This window comes from Delphinus delphis, chromosome 9 (assembly GCF_949987515.2).
Source record: "Delphinus delphis chromosome 9, mDelDel1.2, whole genome shotgun sequence".
Lineage (NCBI taxonomy): Eukaryota > Metazoa > Chordata > Mammalia > Artiodactyla > Delphinidae > Delphinus > Delphinus delphis.
The window spans coordinates 55444472-55469842 of record NC_082691.1 but is presented as its reverse complement, the minus strand read 5'-3'; the positions used below and the strand labels follow the sequence as shown (position 1 = coordinate 55469842).

The following is a 25371-nucleotide window of genomic DNA, read 5'->3' as shown; positions in this document are numbered from 1 at the left end:
CCAGTTTCCATTTATACAGCCATCAAAATATCTGTAAGCCTTTAAGCTGAGTTAAATTTCCACTCAGGAGATTCCTGACATATATTACCAGGTTTGTTTTTTGGTGGTTGTTTTTTTTGCATCCAAGCGGGTCTAAACCATTTACATGACGAGAATACTCCACACATAAAGCTTTCAATACCACGGAAAAGCCCTTCTAAAAGAGGGACGACAACAGCTGTAGTCTGATGAAAAGGTTTTAGTAGCTTACAATGAAAAATACATAATGTGCCTTAAACAATTTGCAACTTAAATTTACATAAAAGAGGCTTAGCAAGAAAATAAGGCATGATTAACAATGGCTCAAGGAAGTTCTAAATGGTGTTTAACTGACCGGATCTGATATTAATAACATTCCAAAGAATATATTATCAAAACTAAAAACTTGAGTTGTACATAAAGTAATAAACCTTTACAACAGCTGTTAAGGAAAAGTGGCTGTGTAAGTTTGCACACAATTACTGAAGGCAAAGAGCAAAGGAGAACTCCAGTTGGAATGAATGTGGATTATCTTCATAGGTCTTCCTCCTGACTTAAACACTCATGACGCACTGAATGAACTGAAAGAGAAAAATCAGCGTTACACTGCAGACCTCAGAACACAGAATACACCCTAGCTTATTTTTAGGCAGCTTCCCTTTTGGTATTCTCATTTGAATTGTGGATTAAAAAAAATCCTTTTCAAAATAGGAGTAAATGATGAGTGGAAAGGTTCATTTTTGTTTGTTTTGTTTTTTTGTGGTACGCGGGCCTCTCACTGCCGTGGCCCCTCCCGTTGCGGAGCACAGGCTCCGACACGCAGGCCCAGCGGCCATGGGTCACGGGGCCCAGCCACTCTGCGGCAGCATGTGGGATCCTCCCGGACCGGGGCACGAACCCGCGTCCCCTGCATCAGCAGGCGGACTCTCAACCGCTGCGCCACCAGGGAAGCCCAAAGGTTCATTTTTTGAAGGAAGCAGTCTAATATAAAACCCAATGGGTTTCTCACATCAAAGCTTCTTACAAGAAGCTCATCTTACCCCAATGCACAAAGAATTATTTAAATTCCAAATAATATCTTACTCTAGACATGGTCATGATCAAAGGTACCTACTTACAAATACAAGTAACAGTACAGTTTATACCATTCTATCCCATGGGGAACTTCAGAACTGCAGTTTTACCCCACTGTTCTACCAGACTGCCTTTAAAAAGGTTTATTCCCTTAAAATCTGCTTTATTAAAATAAATTCTAGTGTGCCAGTATATGGATGCACAGAAACAGAATAGCTGACCCTTCCCTTGCAAATCAGAAACCTCAGTGTAGAAGCATCAGTATTTGCTGTGAAATGTTTGCTTCACCACCAAACACACAGCAGTAGACTCTGCCTTTGCTCTCAGTTTTCTTTCGCATTCTTCCAACACCACTGAGGCCCTGGGCACTGCTAATTCCTGCAGCATTCCTGCAAGGCCGGGCTGATTACCCCTCTTTCAGGGAAAATGGAACTTGGGTCAGGACGTTCAGATATTCCTTAAGTAGCCCTTCTGAGGCCAAAGCCTATGCACTTTCTGCTCTACAGGCCAGCTCTCCGTCCTTGGAAACTGAGCGGGACTGTCACCTGAGAAGTTAATGCACACTGAAGAGAACACACCTTTAAGCAGAAGAAATAAACACGTTTACACACAAGCCTTTTTAAAGTGTACTCATAACTGCAGCAACTGCTAAACCGAAAATATGTGCATTTTTGTATTTTGTCAGTTCCAAATTTACTGAGACTTACATCATCATACGGGAAATTCACAACACCTTGCTGAGCAGTATCCCGTCTTCGAAAGCTGTCTGTAAAACACCACAGTAAAATTTATGAGTTTTTCTTAAGCATCTTATCTGAAATTATAATAGTTAATTATGTTGGCACTGGGTTCAAAATGCAGTAACATTTAAATTGTACAACCAGCCAGCATAAACAAAAGACCAAAGCAAAGAAACCAACTGTACCAATACGAATAGATTTAATATGCAACCAAGTAACACAACATGCAGAAGTTGGCCAACTGTCTTTCTCAACATAGAGCTGGAAGGAAACACCTCATCCGAAAGTCAGTAAAAGCTGCACTGACTTCTGAGACCATTCCTTAACTGTGATGGAAGCACAGAATTTCCGACTTCTTAATAACATAGATATTGCTTAATTAGGAAATAGAGGGATGGAGTCCTTAATATGACAAACAGCTGTGATCAGATATTCCACCCATTTGAGCTCTGTCCTATTAAATGAAAAGAATTTACTTTAGTAAGAAAAGCCACCCTCAAATTTGTGTCAGGATGCAAAAAAATCATAAAACCAGATATTAAAAAGGGTAAAAAGCTAAAGAGAGGAACGAAACCAGAAAAAAAAATACAGAAGAAAGTAAAAGAATAGAGGGGAGAGAAAAGTAGAGATTATTGATATAGCTACATTTAAGGACATCTGAAAGAGACCACCATTTTAAATCTTTCCAACAGGAGGAAATAGGAAAGAGCTACCAATGGGTAATTTCACTTTTTTCAAGTATTTCACATTCTGGGGAGAAATCACAGAATATTGCTGATACTCTGATCAAAAACGTTATCAGTTAGCTTGTTATGTTTTGAAACATTTTAGTAAAGTTTAGTTAGGATTTTTTTTGGCCACGCCGTTGGCTTGGGGGATCTTAGTTCCCCGACCAAGGATCGAACCTGGGCCCTCAGCAGTGAGAGCATGGAGTACTCACCACTGGACCACCAGGGAATTTAGTTAGGATTATTTTAACGGCAGATTACTTAGTAATGTGAAAAAAATTTCTGAGAAAAGAGTTATCCTGCCAGACATGCTTAATAGTGATCTCAAAGGACACACCTGTTAGAGCTCGCAGCTTGACGCAGCAGGCGATGTAATCATCGAAGGTGATCTTTCCATTGGTGCTATATCGTTTTGCAATTGAATTCACAGCCTGGGGACTCAACCTAAATCCTGAAAGGAAGAAAAATCATCCAGGAAAAAAAAAAAAAAAAAAATCAAGGATTACAAAAAGACAGTTAAAAATAATCAAGCCCCCCCAGATTTTTAGGACTGAGAGGGCTCACTGAAATTATGAATATGTGCTACTTCTACAAATAGAAACCACCTTCATGTAGCACTTAGTTTTAGAAATTAAAAAAAAAATTACTTCTACAAATGAACAGAGAGGTGGAGTCAGTCATACACACCCATTGTTGTCAGGGCCTTCTGCAATTCCTGGGGATCCACTGTTCCACTCCTGTCGCTGTCAAAACTGATAAAGTGTTGTCTCCAGCCGTTTAGTACAGCCCAGAGTTCTTTAAACTCGCTGAAACCCATTGTGCCTGACATATCTCTCTGAACTGTAATCAAGGATTAGCACAACTTTATTTTGCAACATTTTGTAATGATTAAATCAAAGATCAAGGATAAGGGAATTTAATATTCTTTCTGCTGAAAAGGTTAAAAATGTTATACATTCTTTTGGACATGATAGGACAAGAGACTAATGATATAATAAAAAGGGCCTATGGAGAAAAAGCTCTGAGTGCCTATTTCCCCTGGGGAAAAAAGATAATTGATACGATGTGATTACAAGGAAATAACGAGGCCATTGTGAGCCACCTGTAACAACCAAACTGGGCTGCACTTTCTGGGTGGCCCAGGCTGTGCTGCTTGTCCTTCTGTCCCGGGTCCTCTTTAGCCCTCACACTCCCTTGGTAAGCCCTCCCAGACCCACTGTTTTTACTTTTGGAAAATGAGGTGGGATGAAAGAACCATACCATCAGCACTGGCTAAACTAGTTTAAGAACTGTGATGTGAAAAATCCCATTGCTTGAAGGCCAGGTTTGGATCATGCAGGGCAATCGATGTCACGGTGAAAAAGCCTCCCTGACTGCTCCGGTTTCTATACTTGTTTGTCTTTGATGCTTCCTCAAATTCTTAAATAACGAATGGTCTACTTACTAAACTTCCTTCCTTTTTCACACCAAATACCATCTTGAAAGCTAATGATTTCGGAAAACTTTTTTGTGGTCATTTGTCACTTTGTGTTTACCGGGTATTAATCCTTAGATGAATTCCTTCAGGAAGGATTTTTTTTTTATCCAGAAAAAATACTCTAGGCCACAATCAAGGTAAAGGATACATCCAGCATTGAAACCATAAGCCGGCAAGTCTCCAGGTTAAAAGCTGTTAAATCAAGAAAAGTACATACACATTAATACAATTTCAAAAATTCACATTACATTGGATACATTCAAATTAATTAGGAATGTGATCATTTATACACTTTTATTTTTATATGCTGCTCAATCTACATGGAACTAAATTCATGGAGCTTTGAAGTAGATTTTTTTTTTCCAGCTAGATAGGATTCCTTCCAGGACCCAAATTTGATTTTAACAACTTTAACAGAAATCTTTTAAAAAAGTTTTGCATCGTACTGTTAATATTTTTAGGTGTGATTTATGGTTTTGAAATTGGGGGAAAAATGTGTCCTTGTCTTTAAGAAAAGTATACACTGAAGTTATCTGTAGGTGGAATAAATGTTAAGAGATCTGGAATTTGCTTTAAAAGAACATGGGCAGGATTACAGATAAAACAAGAATGGCGACACATTGATAACTGTTGAAGCTGAGTGATGGGTATACAGGAGTTCACTGTATAATTACCTCTATTTTTGGATAAGTTTAAACTTTTCTATAACATAGTTTTTAAAAAGTATTATATTCTTTCTTGCCTTTGAAACTGTAATATAGTGAGTTCAATTCACCATAATGAACCACAGTGTATTATCCACCATGGTGAATGGGAGGGTTAGTCTGCTTTGTTCCTACTCACAGTTGACTCTAGCTGGTTTTGCTAGTTCTGGAGTCTGATCATTTGTTTTTCTTTCTTTTCCCTTTAATGTCAGACACTGAATGGTCACTTCCTACCCCAACCAGCGTATGGCCTCTTTTCATAGACAATAAGATAAATAAGCTTGCTAGAATTGTGTGTTAAACAAGAGCATTCTGGACTAAGACCTGATGACCCACTTAGTGATGGCCACTGTTCAGAAACCTTTTTAGTTTACTTACAGTTCAAGGGTGTTCTGAGGGCATTTCCATACCTCACTTAGACAACCAAACTAGAATACACTTATTGGTTAATGGCCTACTGGTACTCTAAGCATTAACAAATTAAAAATAAAGAATTCCTTGCACCTTACCAATGACTTTGAGGAAGTGTTCTGAGGTACAAAGAAGCGGTAAAACTAGGAAGAAGTGACAATGGTCACGTGGGCAAAGCTAGCATAAATTTGACAAGTTTGTTAAGAGGCACACAGAATTAACATTTTTTACAGCTGTCACTAGCTTCATTTTTATCTCTAACAAAAGTGAATTTAAAACAACTAAGCTAACTCTTATTACTGTAATGTCTCCAAACATTACAAACTATAGGTTTTCTACTTTTAACAGATTCCTCTGTTTGGCATATCCTGGAACCCTGAAATAAAAGGTTGGGAACTGTTTCTATTTTGGTCCTTCAACCTCCATCTGATCCACAGAGACAGTTCTCTGAGGTGAGAGGAGGCAACACTTTTCTACACTTTTGAGAAAGAGTTGGTTGGTTCTTCATTCTGATTTTTAAGTTGTGTGGAGGTATGAAGTCTCTCTAGTGGAGACCAGAGGTTCTCAAACCTGGGTGCTTATCAGAATCACCCAGAGGCTTTAAAAGATCCTGACACCTGGGCTGCACCACAGAACAAATATTATTATTTTTTCAGCTTTATTGAGATATTGTTGACATATGACATTGTGTAAGTTTAAGGTGTACATTGTAATGATTTTCTATATGTATATACTGCAAAATGATTACCATAATAAGGTTAATTAACACATCCATCACCTCACATAGCTACCTTTTGTGTGTGTGGTGAGAAGTTTTAAGATGTACTCTCAAAAACTTTTGTTAAGTATATTCACCACCACCACAGAACAATTAAATCAGAATCTGACTATGGGACTCAGGCATTAGTTTTTTTTTTTCTTTTTTAAAAGCTTCTCAGATGATTCTAGTGAGTAGTCAAGATTGAGACCACTCTTCTACTCCAAGTGTGATTCCTGGACTAGCTGTTATTAATATCACCTGGGAGCTTTTGTTCTTTTTTCTTTTCCTTTTTCTTTTTGTGGTTTGATGGTGTATGGTCAGGCCACTCAAGATGGCTCTTCTCTTGCTCTCTGTACATCCTCTGCCCGACCAGGGCCTGTGTCACCTATACCCTACGCACAGGACTGACCTTCCTACGTACTTGCCATGGGCCCCAGCTGGTGACAGTTCTTATCAAAGGGGCAGTGAGTGCCCCTCTGCTGGCTTCCCTGGTAACAAACGAGCCCACCTGAGGTAACCCCACCTTATAACTGGCAGTCTCCCCTTCCCCTCTGGAGTGAAGCCTGCTGCCATGTCCTGCCCACCTTCTGCTGCACACGGTGGGGTGTTGCTCCAGGACCTTGCTTCAGATGTATAAGCTCCCCCATCCATTAAACCACTGATGTCTCTGTGGCTGACTCTGGGCTCTTTCTTTGGTCTTAAAACTGGGCAAGTGCAGGCCTTGTAACAGATGGTTTTCTTTTGTATTATGCTTGTGTTCAGTTCTTTTTGGTTTTTATGAATCTACTGTATGTTTCTGATTTGTGGTTACCCTGTTTTTCAAGTTATGTTAACCCACTACTATATCTAGTTTCTTTAGACTGATAGTCATATAGGCTCAAATACATTCTGAAAAAAAAAGAACACATTTTCTTACTGTCCTCCCCCACATTTTATGATTTTGATGTCCTCTTTTACATCTTCATGTTTATCCTTTTGCTGTTCTTTGTAGTTATCATCGCTTTAAAAACTATTTTTTGGATTTTTTTTTTTTTAATCCGGATACTGGCTTATTTAAATGATTTACTTTCCAATTGTGCTTTTCTCTTTCCTATAGATTCTTGCTTCTTTTCTATTTAGAGAAGACCTTTCAATATATCTTTCAGGATATGTTTTGTATTGCTGTATTCTTTTAGTTTTTGTCTGTCTGAGAAATCCTTTCTCTCTCATACTCTAAATAATAATCTTGCTGGGTAGAGTATCCTAGTTTGCAGGTTTTTCCCTTTCAAGACTTTGAATATATCATGCCACTCCCTTCCAGCCTGCAAAGCTTCTGTAGAGAAATCAGCAGATAGCCTTATGGGTGTTCCCTTGTAATTAACTCTTTGTTTTTCCTCACCTGGGAGCTTTTAGAACTGCAGCATCTCAGCCCTTAACATAAACCAACAAAATCAGAATCTGCGCTTTTAACAAGATCCCCAGGGGATATATGTTCACATTAAAGCAGCTGGTTCAACCTGGACCAGCAGGCCCGGAAACCTGTTTAGAGATGCAAATTCTCAGGTCTCACCCCAGATCCTAATGAGAAATGCTAGAGCAGGGCCCGGCAATTTGCTAAAACCAGAGCAGGGCCCTGGTTTTAGCAAACGTTCCAGGTGATGCTGCAGCTGCTGCAGTGTAAGGACTACTACTCCAGAGGGCCTGACACCACAGGACAGGTCCAACTGTGTTTGGATGTAAAGCGAGGCTTTTGGCGGCCAGGAAGCAGCCAGTCCCTGTCTCCCAGGTCTATGAATGACACCATGACCCACTCAGCCCCCTGAGCCAGAAACCTGGGAAAGTCCACAATTCCCTCTCCCTTGACATTTGATCACCTTCCGAACAGCCTTAGGATCCATCCAACTCCAGTCCCACTGTCCTATCCCCAGTGTAGTCAGCACTTCTCTCATCTGTTTGACTCCAAGGGCCACCTAAATGGTATCCCTGACTCTCCACGTTCCCCATACCCATACTCCCCAATTTGGTCGTACAGCCAGGGAAATAGGTGCTCTTCTACTTAAGACCTAGTGGAGGTGTTCCACTGCCCTCAGGATAAAGTCCAAACACCTTAATTGGCATATAAGGTCATACACTTATTTTCTCAGTTCAGCTCCTTTCCTACTGTTCATTCAACCCCATAAGCTACCTCTGGTCAATTTCTCTCAGTTCCTTGATTGAACCATCCTCCCTCTCATCTCTGGGTACACACTGTTCTATCTGTCCGGAACACAGCTTCCCTACCTCACTCACTTCTTGGTCTGCATCATTTCTGCTCAACTTTCATTTCTCCTCAGTTGAGGTATCAATTCTGCAAGGAAAACTTTCCGGATCTCTGTCTGGGCTACTGGCCCCTCTGATGTGACCCCACAGCTTACAGTAAAAGGTAAACCCTTTACCTACCCCAGTGCTTTTCACCGTGTTCCCCAGGCACTGTTGGCGCTTGCAGACCCCAGCACCTACCACGTGGTAGGTGTCCATTAGAAATGTGTTGGTTGGCCAAATGAATGAACACGTGAGACTGAATTCTCATCCCTATGTAGGAAGCTGTATACCCCTCTCAAAGAGCCTAAGGAGGATATGGTTTTTAAATGGACTCTTCTGATTTTCACTGATACTTAAAAGTAATGTATAATCCCTTAGGTAAATATCAATCTTTCTTAAGTCAAAATGCAAATATGGGTATATGATTTTTCCATTTTAGGAAGTCTTCTATACTCATTAATTCATCAAATGCCTATTAAATATTCATTATGTGCAGGGCTCAGGGTACCAGGGACATTGGAGATACAAACGTGACACTAGAACCTGGCCCAGCTGACAGTCTAAAGTTAAAGATAAGTCATGTGCACAAGGTAGAGGATGGTAAGCCATAATGGAGGCACCAAAAACTACCAGATGTTGAGGAGAGGCTCCTTCTTGGTAAGAAAGACTTCGTAGAAGAAGCAGCATTTAAGCCAAATTTTGAACAACAGAAAAGATTTGGGACATCTGGAGACAGCCATGTAGAGCTAGGGGCCTGCATAAGCAAAGAGAGAAGCAGTGAAGTCCGGAAAGGAAAGGGGAGAAATTATCGTTAGATGAGGCTGCATCACTGAGGAGACTGAATTCCTGGGAGGCTGTCTAGCTTTTGTTTTATATGGGCACCATGGAGCTACTCAGGATTTTTAGAGGAGGAGAGTAAAAGGTTAGAGCTCTTTGCCAGGGAGAACAGAAATCTGGTCCTCTTTTGTGAGAGTACTGAGAAGGGAGGGAATGAGGTAGGCAGTGAACAAAACAGAAAAGTCACCATTCTGGGCTGTTCCAATGAGTTAGAACACTGACATCTAGTAAGTTTGGGTGAGGAGAATTCTTGTTCAATTTTAATAGTATTTTTTCCCCCAGAAAGAGCTTTCACTAATGCTAATCCTATTTTAAATAATTTCAAAAGAATCTTTGTTATAATTTTATCTTGACTCTCTATCTCCTTTCTCCTGTTCATTCTGCTAAAATACCTCAAACAACTTTTCTTCTAGTGGAAATCCACAACGTAACAGACCTAGCAGGAAAATCCCACCTGCAGTTGTTTCTCTCAGCCTTACCACAGAGGAACAACTACTACACTCGAGGAAAAAAGAGCAACTTCCCTCATCAGCGCCACCTCTAGGCATGACTGCTCCCTCTTAAACTGGTTAAGAAGGTGCCACGGGTTTCTCTATCCCCACTGCCACCCCTAGCGCCCGTCCGCACTTTCTGGCTTGGAAGCTGGGTTGAAAAGACCAATGGCTGTATAACTTCTGCATTACAACACTCACTCTGACATCTCACAACCAAGATGGTTTTGTGGTTCATTACAGCCTCCATAACCAGATGACAGCAAGCAAATTAATTCAGTCACATGATCCAGATGATTCAGGATATGTCTTTTCTATAACTCAGTGATCTAAGATCTTTAGTAAATGCAGCTTTCGCAAATGAAATTTTTAAAAGGACTGCTCTCCAAGGATATACTGCCCACTTTGTTCGTTGAAAACCAGCCACACCTCTTCTACTGAAAGGGTGTAGATAATAGTCTATGTTGTGACTTGGCTCACTTCTGTAAACCCTGCTATTAGACCTTCTTTGTTCACCAGCTCCAATTGCTTGAGGTTAACAACTAATGATTTAAATGTATTGCCTACAATAGTTAAAAAAAAAAAAAATTCCCTAATCTAGAAAAGGGCTTCTTTTGTTTAGGACCAGGGTAGATGACAGAAATGCAAAAGTTCCTCTTTTGTATTAATTCCCACAACTAGGAAATGTTAATTGGATACTGAAGTCATAAAACAAAGGATGATAAAAATGGATATGCAAATAGTTTAAAAAGAGAGCCACCTAGTAACTGTGCCATATCAAACAGTCAAAAATGGCCACTACGGGTCCTCAATTGTGAATTCTAGTTTGAGTGTTGTTTTTTTTTTTTCTTAAGGGATCTTAGTTCCCAAACAGGGATCAAACCCGGGGCCACCGCAGTGAAAGCACCGAGTCCTAACCACTGGACAGCCAGGGAATTCCCTAGTTTGAGTGTTTTAATTCACAGCTTACTGGGAAGTTGAGTCTTCGATCTGATGTTCTGTCTCAATTAACAACTGGCAGAGAAGTTGGTAGGTCATGTACATTAGCCAAGACACTATTCTCTATCATGGTCAAGACATGATTTGAAGAGAAGCATGTGGCATGTGTGGGATGCAGCATCTTGGCAGGAGTTCCCTCTCTGCAGCTCATGCAGAGTCAAAAGGCAGGAAGCAGGTGTAAGTACAGGGGCAGTCTGTGAGGAACTGGGGGGTGGCAGGAAGGAGGATTACTGTAAAGAGTTTAGAAATTAGGAAGGGCACGTCTTACTTAGCCTGATGTAGAAAGAGGAAAGACCTAGGGGATGTCAAGGTGAGCGTTCATGCTGCCAGGAGTTGAGACCAGGAGTGCAGAACTGGCTCCCTGAGGACTAGGGGTTGGGGACCAGGCACCGGGGAAAAGGGAGGGTAGGACCAACTACTCAGAACTAGGCATGCAGGACAGGCCACTCAAAGCCCTAAGTGCCACCAGGCTCAGAGACAGAATAAGCTCTTGGCAAACAAGTCAGCAGTGAATGTTAGCTCCTATCATTAACAACACCTGACCTGGTGGATTTCATTTCAGCACCTTACCTCATTTTCTGAGGAGGCCATACAGACTGTCATTGGTTTGAACGGTTCCAGATACATGGAACCCAAATCCAAGAAACCCACGAAATCGGTGGGTAGTGTGGAATGATTAAGAACTGTTTTCAAATTAACATTTTAAAATACAAAAGAACCAACCGAATTCAGCTTTTGAAATTCTTAACTTTGCTGGATCAGAAAAGCTCAGATTCCTTGAAGGCTATAATAATCACAAGTAACATCTGAAATATGAAATACAAGAGTACTTCTAGAGACACTTTGGGGCTCCTAACTTACGTTTGTATCCTCCAGCAATGCCCGACTGTGTCAGGCATCTCTGCAATTCATCAGCATCTATTTGTCCATCCTTTAAAAAAAAAAAAATAGGAAAAGGAATCACAATCGTGATTTGTACTTTCTAGTTTTTTACTTTCAGTATTCAGTGTAGCAATAATGGTAAAGAAAATGAATATTATCATGCATGAGACTTTTTTAAAGGGATGCCTGCTAAAAGTAGGCATTCTTTTTCCTCACCCTACTTCCCATAACAATTTAATTACAGAAAGAAAGACAAATTGTTAGGGCCTCTTCCACAAATGTATAATTAGGACCATAAACAAAAAATACATTTCTTAATACCTTAGGTAAAGTGGGCATTCAATGTCAGGCTTTATTTTAAATAATCATTACACAAGAATTAACCAAGTCTGAAAGCTGCTTACACCTATACTTTAGAGGAAATGATGAAAAGGTATTGGTAGTACTAAATTCCCAAATTAGACTTGGCATAAATGTTCTCAAGTATAAGATTCCTCTTTTAATAAAACAGTGAGGTGAATTCAGTTTCTTCCACTGAGACATGAATAAAACTAGTTTCTGTCTTGAACTACTCTCAGTCTGAGCTAGGAATCTGCCAAAGCAAGCATTTTAAAATTATTTATGTAGTTGATTAAAAGTCTTATTACTCTTTCTAGCTTTTTTTTGTCAGGGTGTGTGGAGAGCAGGGTACACAGATGACATCAGTAAATGAAAAGTCTGGTTCCCACAGAAAGCGTCCTCTGTGATCACCTTTGCTTATGATGTGATGAACTGTTTTTTTTTTTGGATCACGATTATACCTGGGAGACAGAGGTTCCCCGTGCTTATTCACTGGCTGACCTAGGTCAGAATTAGATACATGTTATTTATAGGGATTTTAAAATAAAATACCTCAATCCTCAAGTCCATGACTATTATATGTTCTAGACGAGGGGCATGATCAATAATGTGAAAAACGATGGGCATGCTGCTGCAGGCCAGGGCTGCTGAAAGCTAAGCAGGGGGGGTCACTTACATGGCTGCAGGCACAGGCAATCTAAGAATAAGGAGTCTTGAGCTTTGCCGTGTCTTGTGGTTTCAAAGATACTGATCACTAACAGATGAAGCAGATACTTAAGGGGCAGCTCTTTCAGTTTTAGACTCAATTTTCCAGTGTTTCTCAAATGGTATTTCTTAGAGTGCTATTCTAAAAGGTGGCTGTAATTCCATAATAGTCTAAGGCATTTTCACATTCAGATCGTGTTATTTCTAGCTTTTGATCAAAACAAAGCTAAGTTGAATTCATAAGCACAGACACCCCCTCTGGACATGTTTGGGTTATACCAACAGTGTATTTACCATATACATTCACTGACCTGGGAGCTGGGGAAGGGGCCTCCCTCAAGATGCACTACCGCCTGTCATATGACTTAGAATGTAAAGAAGTGAATGGTCTTGGGGTGCTGACCTTAATTCTCTCTCTGGGTCAACAGACCACAACAACACCTGATAAGGACATGAAAGATGTGACCTGGTAACAGCATCTGCATCAAAGAGGAACTAAACTGTTCAGAAGATTAACTTCCTGATAGTAAGAAGAATATAGTACCTTTCTTATTTTGAAGCTGGTGGGTTTTTACCATACATACCTATTTCCTAAGGGGGTAACTGATTAACAATCAAACTCTACCCAGAGGAAGTGTCCCCTAGAATCTGGCTACAGAATTACTAGTACCACATGCTTTTAATTGTACAAAGAAGGGTTTAACGTTCAGCAGATCTGGTATTTCTTCTCTGGAAACCACTATGGACCCTGACAATTCAGTTCTAAAGACATCTTTCTACCTTACATATCTTCAAAGCACATTTATACTAGCCTGTTCTGTTGAATCTGACCCTAATTCAATCACAAGTTTAGTTCTGAAAGTAACATAAACACGAGTAACCCTTTGTCCTTATTTGTTCTGAATATTCAAAAATAACTGCCTGTGAACTTCTCTTTTTTTTTTTTTTCTTGTGCGGAAGCAAAGGAATTCTTTTCCAGAGGAAAGGCTGTTTTTCTGTGCCACTCGAACTAAGGTTAATACAAATGTAGAATCTGACAGTCCTTTAATGTTAAAGGGAAAAGCTAACCTGTCCAGCTACAGCAGCAAAGTAACCATACAGCGGATCCTGAGTTTGTCCGGGAAACGCAGGCCCTCCGGGAGCCCCTCCATACTGTAAGACAGGAAACAAATGCATCATTCCGCTGACCAAGTTTTATTCTTTCACCACTGAGTGCCTCATGCAAAGCCAGGCAATTGCCAGGCCTTCGCTGTCAGTCGTTTGCCACCCGGAATTCTCTACCTGCAATCACTCCTCCCCTTTCTCCCATTCTCACCCCGTTATAATTTAAAAACCGGCAGCTAGCATCAAAATGAGTAGTCTTGACAGTGACATCAGTGTAAGTGAAGCAACTTTACAAACCCCCATTAACCCGCAGGCTACTGAGATAAACGCAACCTGGGCATGCAACTTACATTTTTCTAGCGTTTACGGTATTTTTAAAGCGTTTTGAAACAGGTGTAGCCTCGGGAGGGGTGAGGTGTGTCAAGGCGAGGGAACTTTCTCTTTTGGAAACAGTTCCCACGACGACGCGCATCCCTGACGCAGGGCGAGGCGGCCTTCCTCCCGGAGGTCTTTGACTCTAACGGACTTTCCCTGACTTTCCTGTTTTTCCCACTTTCTTTCAGAGAGGGAGAAGTGAACCGCAGGACCATTCTAGATTAAAATGGCTGTTGCTCTCAGGGAAGGCGGAGAGGAAGGCAACACCCCATGTGCACGATTTCACGCCGCGGATCCGGGAGTCACAGGGTGGGCTTCTTGGGTCAAAACCACCCGCGCCCCGGCCCCGCGCAGCCAGCCGAGGGGAGAAGGGACAGAGGGAAAGAGGGCGCTGAGACAGAGGCCGGTCGGCAGGGGCCTGGGGAGAGGCGGCTGGCAGGGCGGGGGCGCCCGGGAGCCGCCCCGGCGGAGTCGCCACGTGTGGCCTCTCGGCGCCCCCGGCGTCCAGGGGTCGCACCCCGGCCGCGAGCCCGGGAGGGCAGCACTCACCCCGCCTGCGTAGTAGCCGCCGCCGGCGCCAGGGTGCCCGGGGTACGCCATGCTGCCCTCTGTGCCTCAGCCCTGCGCCTCCCGCCTCCCCACCGCGGCCGCCTCGGGCCGCACCATCGGAGCCCACGGGGGACGCGCTTCAGGCCCGCCGGCCCTGCCTGGCTCCATTTCCGGCCCCTCGCCCCTTCCTGCGGTCCGCCCGCTCTTTGGTGTTTTATGTACTCAGGCCCTGATGAATCGGAGGTCCGGTAAGTGACTTCAGACCTGCGATACAATTCGCACCTGGGACTGTCCTCCCTTCGAAACGAATGGCACGTTCCGACACTAACCCAGTTCCCGGGGTATTCTTTTTCTCTTCCTGCTTGGACATCTTCTGTTACGCTTTTTATTTTAAATAACTTTACTGGACAGGCCTACGGGCTCTAAGCAGAGTGCGGTATTGGGGGAAGGGGCTGAAGGCTTTAGGGCAGCTCTTAGATGCTTCCGGGGAAAGGAGACCTCGTCGAAAAATCAAAATTTGAAAGCGCCCTCGGGAAACTGGAATAAACTCGAGGAACAGAGGGCGGGGGAGCGTTGGCTGATGGTTGCACTTATCACTGAACAATAAGGGCGTGTTTCCTTTCTAGGGGATACTGTCATCTCCTGGCTAAGCTGGGTGTGAGTAGGCTGTGGCCTGGGGAGTATAGAGAGCATTTACTGGGCAGGGCAGCCTCTGCCAGATTGTTATTAGAAATTGAGTTGTTTGAATTATCTGGATGATTTAGGCAAAACAATCCCATTCTCCAAAATTACTCAGCTGCTTTTTATGCAAGAAAAGTTTAGCGCAAGCTGAGAGTGTGCTGGTAAATATTCAGGAGGGTGAGAGAGCTGGAACTTGGAACTTCACTCAGTTGATTCAGGAAACGGTTTTCTTTACTTCGCACAGTTTTCTTTTTCACCTAAACAGTTTGAAGCAATTCAGATGTGAGATTTTTGTTTGGTTTTGTTTCATGTAATTTCAGTCACGCAGAATGTTTTTCTGAATTTTAACGTTTTAAGAAATGCAATGACGAGCAAGATTCGCAGTATTTGCTATGGAGGTTGCACAGAAAAATTGAATGAGTCATGAACATTTAACAAATATTGGAGCACCCGCTGTGCGAGGTACTGTGCTTGTTCACCGTGGTGGACCGAGTTCCTCCGTACTGAGTTCCTGGTTTTTGTTCTCACTAGGGTCATTGTTTTACTCATGTATAAACTTCCCTCTCAAGTTCTCTTTTTGGATACCCAAATGCTAAAAACCAAAGTCCTGAATTGTGAGAAAATTCTAATAGTCCTTGTTGTCTTATATCAAGCAAACAATGTATTACTTGCTTTGTGTTTGATTCAGGAAGTTGATTACTGTTTTCAAATACCACAGCCATCATCAACGTAGATTAGACATATGAGTCCTTTTGCCTATGTAGAGTTTTGGGTTTTTTTCTCCCTACTATTTTTTATTGTGGTAAGAGCACAACATGAGATCTACCAGCCTAGCGAATTTTTAAGTGTACCATGCACTATTGTTAAAAGCATGCAGTGTTGTACAGAAGATCTCCAGAACGTTTCCTCTCACATGACTAAAAATCTATACCAGTGAACAACTCCCCATTTCCTCCTCTCAGCCCCTGACAACCACGATTCTACTTTGTTTCTCTGAGTTTGACTACTTTAGATACCTCATATAAGTAGAATCATGCAATATTTGTCTTCTTGTGATTGACTTGTTTCACTTAGCATACTGTCCTTGAGGTTCAATCATGTAAAATATTATAGGATTTCCTTCTTTTTTAAGGCTAGATAACAATGTATTGTATGTACATACTACATTTTTAAAAATCCATTCATGCATAGATGGACATTTGTGTTGCTGCCACATCTTGGTTACTGTGAATAATGTTGCAGTGAACATGGGTGTAAAATCGCTTTGAAATCCTGTTTTTAATTATTTTGAATATATACCCAGAAGTGGGGTTGCTAGATCATATGGTAGTTTTCATTTTCTGAGGAACTTCCATACTGTTTTCATAGCAGCCTCACCATTTCTAACTCCCACCAATAATGTGCAGGAGTTCCAGTTTCTCCAAATACTTGCCAACGCTTATTGTCTATTGGTTTTGTTTTGATAATAGACATCCTGACAGGTATGAGGTGATATCTCATTGTGGTTTTGATTTGCATTTCCCTGATAATTAGTGACATTGAACATTTTTCCATATACCTGCTGTTCATTTGTATGTCTCTTTTGTAAAAATGTCTATTTAAGTTTTTAGCGCATTTTTAAATTGAGTTATTAGTTTTGTTTTTTTTTACCATTGAGTTGCGGGAGTTCCTTATGTATTTTAGAGACTAACTCCTTGTCAGATATACGGTTTGCAAATATTTTCTGCCATTCCATGGGTTGCCTTTTCCTTCTGTTGTTTCTTTTGCTGTGCAGAAGCTTTTTAGTCTGATGTAGTCCTACTTATTCATTTTGTTTTTGTTGTTTGTGCTTTTGGTGTCATAGCCATGAAATCATTGCCAGGACCGATGTGACAAAGCTTTCCCCCTAAGTTTTCTTCTAGAAGTTTTAGGTCTTACATTTAAGACTTACATTTAAGTCTTTGAGTTGATTTTGTGTATGGTGTAAGATAGGGGTCCAATTTCGTTCTTGTGCATGTGGATATCCAGTTTTCCCAGCACCATTTGTCGAAGAGGCCATCCTTTCTCTATTGTGTAATTTTGGCATTCTTGTCCAAGATCAGTTGACTGTATATGCATGGATTTATTTCTGGGCTCTCTATTCTGTTTCTTAGCCTCTGTTTTGAAGTCTGTGCTTTCCAACTATAAGGAATAGAGGTGAGGGCTGAATTCAAAGTTGAGTGTAAGTTCCTTCAAGACTCAAGTTTGAAAGAAGTATATAGCATAAAAAATATTTGTAAGAATGCAGAATTAGTTTTGTGGAAAAACATCTATGTTCATTGTCATTTCAGTTGTCTTTAACACCTTCCTACTGCCCCGCTGCTAAAGAATTGAATTTAATGGAGTGCTACAAATGAAATTCTCACAATTATTGCTAACAAATTGGTAAGCTGCTGCTGTTTTAGTCTATGCAAAAAATTGTGGCAACTAATAGTAACAGACACATATATAGTACGTAATATGTGCCAGACCCTCTTCTAAGTGCTTTATATATTTGCTTAATCCTCATAAAACCCCATGAGATGGATGCTGTTATCATCCTCTATATCCAGTTGAGGGTACAGAGGAGGTGAGAGAACTTGCCCAGAGCTGAATTATGCTACCGGGCTGTCTGGCTCCTGGAGTCTGTGCCCCGTATCAGGGGGCAGCAAACTTTGTAAAGGGCCAGATAGTAAATAAATTAGGTTTTGTGGGACGTACAGTCTCTGTAGCAACTACTCAGTTCTGCCCCTGTACCATGCAAGCATCCATAGACAATACACAAATGAATGGCTGTGGCTTTGTTCCAGTACAGCTTTATTTATGGACACCAGAATTTGCATTTCATATAATTTTCATATGTCATGAAATATTACTCTTTATTTTATTTTTTTGATTATTAAAAAAAGTATGTATCATTTAGGTCCCAGGTGTATAAAAGCAGGAAGTGGGCCAGATTGGTCCCTTGTGTAGTAGTTTGCCAACCATTGTTGCAAACCGCAAACACTGTTGCAAACCCCTCCAGGATTCTGGTTTATGACTCTGGGAGAATAGCATGTTAGCAAATGATTGTTGGTTTCAAGATAAAGCTTATAGGTACTGGTGGCTGAGTTACCCTGAGAAATGCTGACCTCCCTGGGGTAGGATCCTATGTATAGAGTGGCTTCCAGTAAGATGGTCAAAAGGAAAACTCTGAAACTCTGACTCATTGGTCTCAGTCTTGCCCTTTGTAGTGGCAGCCAGGGGCGTGCACCATGACAAAGCTGGATGCAAAGCTAGCTTTTAAATGTTATTCATGTAACGTGGATTCTTTATTTATGGCTGAGTATTGCCAAGCCTAAAAAAAAAAATCAGGAAAAAATAAAGATTCAATAAGAACTCTGCAAGAATAGAGGTGAATACAGACAATTTACTTTTATGGTTTTGATATTCATTCCCATGGAAGGGGTGAAAGTGGAGAGTGAGAGAAAAGAGCAGCTCTACTAAGTTCTTGGTTTGTGCCAAGTGTTGGCCTAGGTACTTCCCTATGGTTGCACTTCAAGAACATCACCTTGGAAAAGAGATGCAATTATCCACATTTTATAGATGAGGAAACTGAGGTATAGGTAACTTCCCCAAGGTTACAGACCAGGTCTTGAGCCCAACGGGTTTATCCAACTCTAAAACATGGGTGTTTAAAATGTAAACAAACTACAAAGATGCTAAACCAAGCTTACATTTTCCCCATCATTGTGCCACTTCCTGAGGAATTTGGGCAGAAGAGGGGCTGCCAGAGAAGAATCTTAGGGGTAGAAAAACCCTCCAAAGTTTATAAGAGTCAGCCTTGGGCAAGAACACAAATCATCAAAGAAATAGTTCAGAGCGAGAGAATCCAATCTTTGTGTCTGTTTTAATTTTGAACCAAATAAAAACCCCAGTGAAATATGAACTCGTTCTTATCTTATTCCTATGCCTTCAAATCACAGAATCCTAGATATGGACACTAAAATCCTCACGTCATTTAAAGAAACTCAGCAACAGAGCACCCGAACTATATAGTTAGAAGAGGGATTCCTAACTGGTATGGACAGTCTGGGGAGCTGGAACACTGTGTTATTTGTGCTAACAATTTACTAAGTCCTAGCAAAGGACTGTGAGAGTTATGCAGCTGTACCACGATGATTGAGGGTCCTGGCAGCAGCGTGGGTCAGGGAGAGAGCTATGGGAGGTTTATATTTATTTATTATTTTTTGAATTGAAGTACAGTTGATTTACAATGTGGTGTTAGTTTCCAGTGTACAGCAAAGTGATTCAGTTATATATATTCTTTTCCATTATGGTTTATTACAAGATATTGAATATAGTTCCCTGTGCTATACAGTAGGACCTTGTTGTTTATCTATTTCACATATAGTAGTTTGTATCTGCTAATCCCATACTCCTAATATATCCCCCCCTTTCCCCTTTGGTAACGTAAGTTTGTTTTCTATGTCTGTGTGTCTGTTTCTGTTTTGTAAATAAGTTCATTTGTATCATATCTTAGATTCCACATATAAGTGATATCATACGACATTTGTCCTTCTCTGTCTGACTTACTTCACTGAGTATGATAATCTCTAGGTTCAACCACATTGTTGCCAGTGGCATTATTTCATTCTTTTTGATGGCTGATTATAGGAGGTTTCTAGATAGGCTATGGGTCATAGTCATTTTGGAAAGTCATTGGAATCACAGAAGCCTTTGTGATCAGCTTCCCAACCATGTTGTTTTACAGATGAAGAAACCAAGCCTGGGAGAAGGTACATGGCTCAAGCCGTTGAAGGGCTGGCCTAGCCTGATGTAAATATTTGACTCTTCCAATGAAAATTGTGGCATTATCTGAATATACCTCTCAGAGAGGGTCTTGAGTTTTTGTGGTGTACCTTCCCCTATCCATCTGTATTCATACTTTGAAGACAAAAGACAACGTGGACACTGTCTGCCCCTGGAGAGAGGTTAACATAAGGTACTGCGTGTGGCATCCAGAACATTCTCACTCCGAGAAATGGTGAAAGAAATAGTCTAGATAAGTAACTGCCATTCTTTCACCATTTCCTGAAGTTGAATTGCTGACAGGTCTAACATATCAGGAAGAAATGAGCAGTAACCTTTGCCAGATTAAGGTCTCAGCTTTCTTTTAACTCTCATCTGAGTGTGTCACTTCATGATTTAAAAATCTCTGCCTTAGAGAGAACTCAGATCTCCAAGGATGTGGAAATGATTGTTTATAACAATATATATAACTAAGAAGTATTATTTCTATTTTCTTAAGATGGATGGGAAAGAATTTGAAGACTAGAATCTTCACTTGGGAGTAAAAGACACCCCTTTTCTCTAACTGCCCAGAGTAAAAACCCGCTTAATCGTGTAACTATAGTATTTTAAAGGAATAGTAAATCTTACATCACTGATGTTTTAGTGCTCGCATGTAAAGTGTTTAACCAGTTCCTGGCACATTGTGGGTAATAATGAATTGGAACCACAGCTGTTCAATAGAACTTTTTGCCGTGCTGGAAGTATTCTGTATCTGTGTCATACAATACCATACTCAATAATCACATGTGGCTATTGAGCGTGTGAAATGAGAGACTAAAATTTTAATTTTATTGAACTGTATTTATTTAATAAATTTATTATAATTTTAATTTTATATTGCAATGCTCCCTATTTTTACTTATTTTTTTGTATCCCCAGTTTATCATTAGTCATTTAAATTTAAGTTCAGTTACATTGCAAAGTACATTGCTTACTACTCTCTTCCTCTCTTCTTCATAGGCCCGTATTTTAACTATTCTATTCACATTCATTTATTGTTGGGAATCTTTCCTTGAGTCTTTCCTTAAATCAGATATATTTTCTGAATCCTTGCATGGCCACAAATCTATTGATATGTGTGACATGGGATAGTTGGGCTCCAGGACTTTTCTCTCACCGGTCTTTGGATGCCGATCTGTCTTCTAACATTGCAGATGAGATGTTCATTGCCAATCTTATCAATAGGCAACTCGTTTCTCCTTTCTGAATGCTTATAAGATTTTCCCTTATTCCTTGGAGTTTAGGAATTTGTAGAATGTACCATGAAGTGTGTATATACATACATATGTGTGTGTGTGTGTATATACTTTATTTTTATTTATTTTTTATTGAAGTGTAGTTGATTTACAGTGTTTCAGGTGTACAGCAAAGTGATTCAGCTATATATATATACACACATATATAGGTATTGATATTTATATATTCTTTTTCAAATTCTTTTGTTATAGGTTATTAAAAGATATTGAATATAATTTCCTGTGCTCTACAGTAGGTCCTTGTTGTTTATCTATTTTATATACAGTAGTGTGTAACTGTTAATCCCAAATTCCTAATTTATCTCTATCCCACCCTTACCCTTTGGTAACCATTAATTTGTTTTCTATGTCTATGAGTCTCTTTCTGTTTTGTAAATAAGTTCATTTGTATCATTTTTTTACATTCCACATATAAGTGATATCATATGCTATTTGTCATTCTTTGTCTGGCTTACTTCATTTAGTATGATAATCTCTAGGTCCATCCATGTTGCTGCAAATGGCATTATTTTTCATTCTTTCTTATAACAGTAATATTCCATTTTATATCTATATCTATATATCTATATGTCTATATCACATCTTCTTTATCCATTTATCTGTCAATGGACATTTAGGTTGCTTCCATGTCTGGGCTATTTTAAATAGTGCTGCTGTGAACATTGGGGTGCATGTATCTTTTAGAATTAGAGTTTTTTGTCTTTTCCGTATATATGCCCAGGAGTGTGATTGCTGGATCATATGGTAGCTCTATTTTTAGTTTTTTAAGGAACCTCCATACTGTTCTCCATAGTGTATATATGTGTTAAATCAGTCCTTCCTGGATCTTGTCGAGGTCTTCCTTCAGCCCTGGGAAAAATTCTTCTATTATTTCTTTAATTATAACCTGTTCCTTCTTTTGTTTCTGGAATGTTTGTTTGCATATTACATGGATTTACGCTCTAATTCTCTAATATTTTCCTTCATGAATTTGTGTGTGTCTCTCTCTCCTTTTTTTTTTTTTTTTTTTTTTCTTTTTTCTATGTGGTTTGAAAGGTTTCTTCCACTTGATTCTCTAGGCCATGTTTGGCATCTCTTAGGTCTCCATACCCTGCACAGCTTTCAGTACGGATACCCAAGAGCACTAGTTAGTGCCTCTGAGTAAAAACCAGCTTATGTTCTCACTTACCTCCCAAGATAAAAGGTCTAAAGAATGCTATTTCACATTGGAAAAAAACACCCCAGATTACCAAGAATGCCTAGTAGTCATTAACTTTTATTCAGGAACAGTACAGTCTCAGATTTCATGAAACAAAACAGATAGAGCTACAAGGAGGAATGGACTAGTACAGCCTGCTGGCAGTTTTTACACATCTCTCACAGACAGTAAAAGATCAATTAGGCAGAAAATAAGAATAGAGAAGGCTAGACTGACGTCATCAACAAGCAGAATCTAATACACAGACTACTGTGCACTCAGCAAACAGGAATGCACATTCTTTTCAACATAGAATATCTTTGAAAATTGACCATGCAATAGACCACAAAGATAAAACAAACCAAAAAATTAATTTGAATTCATTAATAAAATCAGAAGTCAGTTATTTAAGGAATCTAATATTGTAGAAAACTCTTGGGTGTGATTTACCAAAGAGGAGAGAGCGATGGGAGCCCCCCCTGCAAAAAAGAGGAATATACATTTTAACACAATTTATGGTGGATTGTATAATTGTTCTTAATTCTTTACCCCTTCTTAAACCAGTAAGCTTTGTCACGTAAATTTTCAGTTCCTCCTGGTAAAGTAGAGTATATCCACCTCCATTCTTGATACAGGGCTGGACCATGTGACTTACTTAGGTTGATGAGCAAGAACTGACAGTGTTCCAGTCCTGAATCTGGGCCTTAAGAGGCATCACCTATTTCCACTTATCCAACTTGTACTTTTGCCATCACCATGGGAACAACATCTTGGGTAGCCAGTTGGTCCAAGAAGGTTATGAGACATACCCTCAGATATGGAGCCAAGCCCAGCCGAGCCCAGAGATCAGCCAGTGTCCAACTGTCTTACAGGTGTGTGAGCTGGATTAAATGTTGCCTATATCACTAAGTTTGGAGTGGTTTATTGTACAGCATTATTGCAGCTATGCTAACAATAAATTTGAAAAACTAGAAATCCAGATAATTTTTAAGAAATACATTTGGACAAAATAGACTGAAGAAGAGGTAGAAAATTTGAATAGAGGAATTATCACAAAAGAAAAATTAATGATATTGCAAAATTCTGCCATCCTCAAATGACATGTTTCACTAAATCTTCAAATAACAGATTATTCACACTTTATACAAACTATTGCAAAACATGGAAAAAAATGAGATGCTATGCAGTTCATTTTTAAAGAAAGGCAATATGATAAAAACAATGCAAGACTAGAAGAAAAAGAGAAGAAAAAATCATTGACCAAGTCTAATTGAACATGCATCCTCAATTAAATAGGAGCCAAAAGTTATAGTTAAGAACAAAAACAGTATGCTAAAGGATCATATAGTTAGGAGCCAAACGTTAATAATAATGTTTATTAACAGTAAATACTGAGACAGGGAAAATCAAAGTATTCCTTTGTTCACACCATTTTTTCATCAATAAATGTCCCTCCTCATCTATGTTCTACCCCAAACTCAGGTGAACTCTTCTTCCGTGATGACACCTAAGGATTAGTTAAATCTCTTTTTTTGTAATTTAGCTTATTAAGTGTATGTGAATCCTCAAAAATATTATAAAACTTCAAAGGCGATCACTGGAAATTATTCATCTTCTCAAAGTATCTTGCAAAAACTAGACCCTCAGTAATCATTGTTTGCCAGATGCATGCAATGGGCTACTTTAAATTTCTTTCAGACAAAATTCAAAAATAAGTAGACTCATGAGTAAAGATACTAAACATAATACATACATGTTTTTCGACTCCTTGTATCTGTATAATACTTTATAATACATATTTTCTGTTCATTTTCCTAGTCAATATTTTAAGGTTTGTGAGTCATGTTTTTAATCCCCATCTTACAGATGATTATATTCAGGCTAATTAAACTGAAGTAATTTCCCCCTGGTCTCTAATAAATAGGAAGGCTACACTTGAATTTAGGGCTGTAAACTAAGTCTCTTGTTTTCTAATATGTTAGTCTACTAAATTTCTTTCCATATTAATTTAATTTTAAAACATGAATTGAGACACAGATGTAGAGAACAAACATGGACACCCAGGAGGGAAAGCAGCGACAGGTGGGGGTTGTGGTGTGATGAATTGGTAGATTGGGATTGACATGTATACACTGATGTGTATAAAATGGATGACTAATAAGAGCCTGCTGTATAAAAAAATAAATAAAGAATTTAAAAAGTGATTTAATTCTGTTAAAATGGTAGTTGGCACACACATCACAAATAGTAATAGAAGGTTATTAAAAACCAGAATTTTATTTATTTATTTAATTAAAAAATTTTTTTATACAGCAGGTTGTTATTAGTCATCCATTTTATACGCATCAGTGTACACATGTCAATCCCAATCGCCCAATTCATCACACCACCACCCCCACCCCCCTGCGGCTTTACCCCCTTGGTGTCCATGCGTTTGTTCTCTACATCTGTGTCTCAATTTCTGCCCTGCAAACCGATTCATCTGTACTATTTTTCTAGGTTCCACATATACGCGTTAATATACGATATTTGTTTTTCCCTTTCTGACTTACTTCACTCTGTATGACAGCTCTAGCACCATCCACGTCTCAACAAATGACCCAATTTTGTTACTTTTTATGGCTGAGTAATATTCCATTGTATATATGTACCACATCTGCTTTATCCATTCGTCTGTCGATGGGCATTTAGGTTGCTTCCATGACCTGGCTCTTGGAAATAGTGCTGCAATGAACACTGGGGTAAATGTGTCTTTTTGAATTATGGTTTTCTCTGGGTATATGCCCAGTAGTGGGATTGCTGGGTCATATAGTAATTCTATTTTTAGTTTTTTAAGGAACCTCCATACTGTTCTCCATAGTGGCTGTATCAATTTACATTTCCACCAGCAGTGCAAGAGGGTTCCCTTTTCTCCACACCCTCTCCAGCATTTGTTGTTTGTAGATTTTCTGATG

The 25371-nt window shown here is 39.7% G+C and overlaps 1 protein-coding gene across 1 annotated transcript; it reads right to left on the bottom strand.

The window, feature by feature from the left end:
• Window positions 1-218: 218 nt before the first annotated feature.
• On the bottom strand, window positions 219-14574 carry SRI (sorcin). The gene is made up of 8 exons (XM_060020583.1): window positions 14474-14574; window positions 13514-13597; window positions 11381-11450; window positions 4186-4229; window positions 3248-3395; window positions 2898-3011; window positions 1800-1858; window positions 219-599 (listed from the first exon to the last, which is right to left on the bottom strand). The coding sequence occupies exons 1-8, from the start codon at window positions 14522-14524 to the stop codon at window positions 573-575; spliced, it is 597 nt and encodes a 198-aa protein (XP_059876566.1). The 5' UTR covers window positions 14525-14574; the 3' UTR covers window positions 219-572.
• Between the last annotated feature and the right edge of the window lie 10797 nt (window positions 14575-25371).

Coding starts and splice junctions, on each gene's coding strand:
- SRI (XM_060020583.1), bottom strand. CDS start 14,524: ATGGCGTACCCCGGGCACCCTGGCGCCGGCGGCGGCTACTACGCAGGC. Junction 4,230..11,380: donor CATTGCTGGAGGATACAAAC/GTAAGTTAGGAG, acceptor TTGATTTAACAG/CTTTTAACCTGGAGACTTGC. Junction 600..1,799: donor TGAATTTCCCGTATGATGAT/GTAAGTCTCAGT, acceptor TTTCTCTTTCAG/TTCATTCAGTGCGTCATGAG.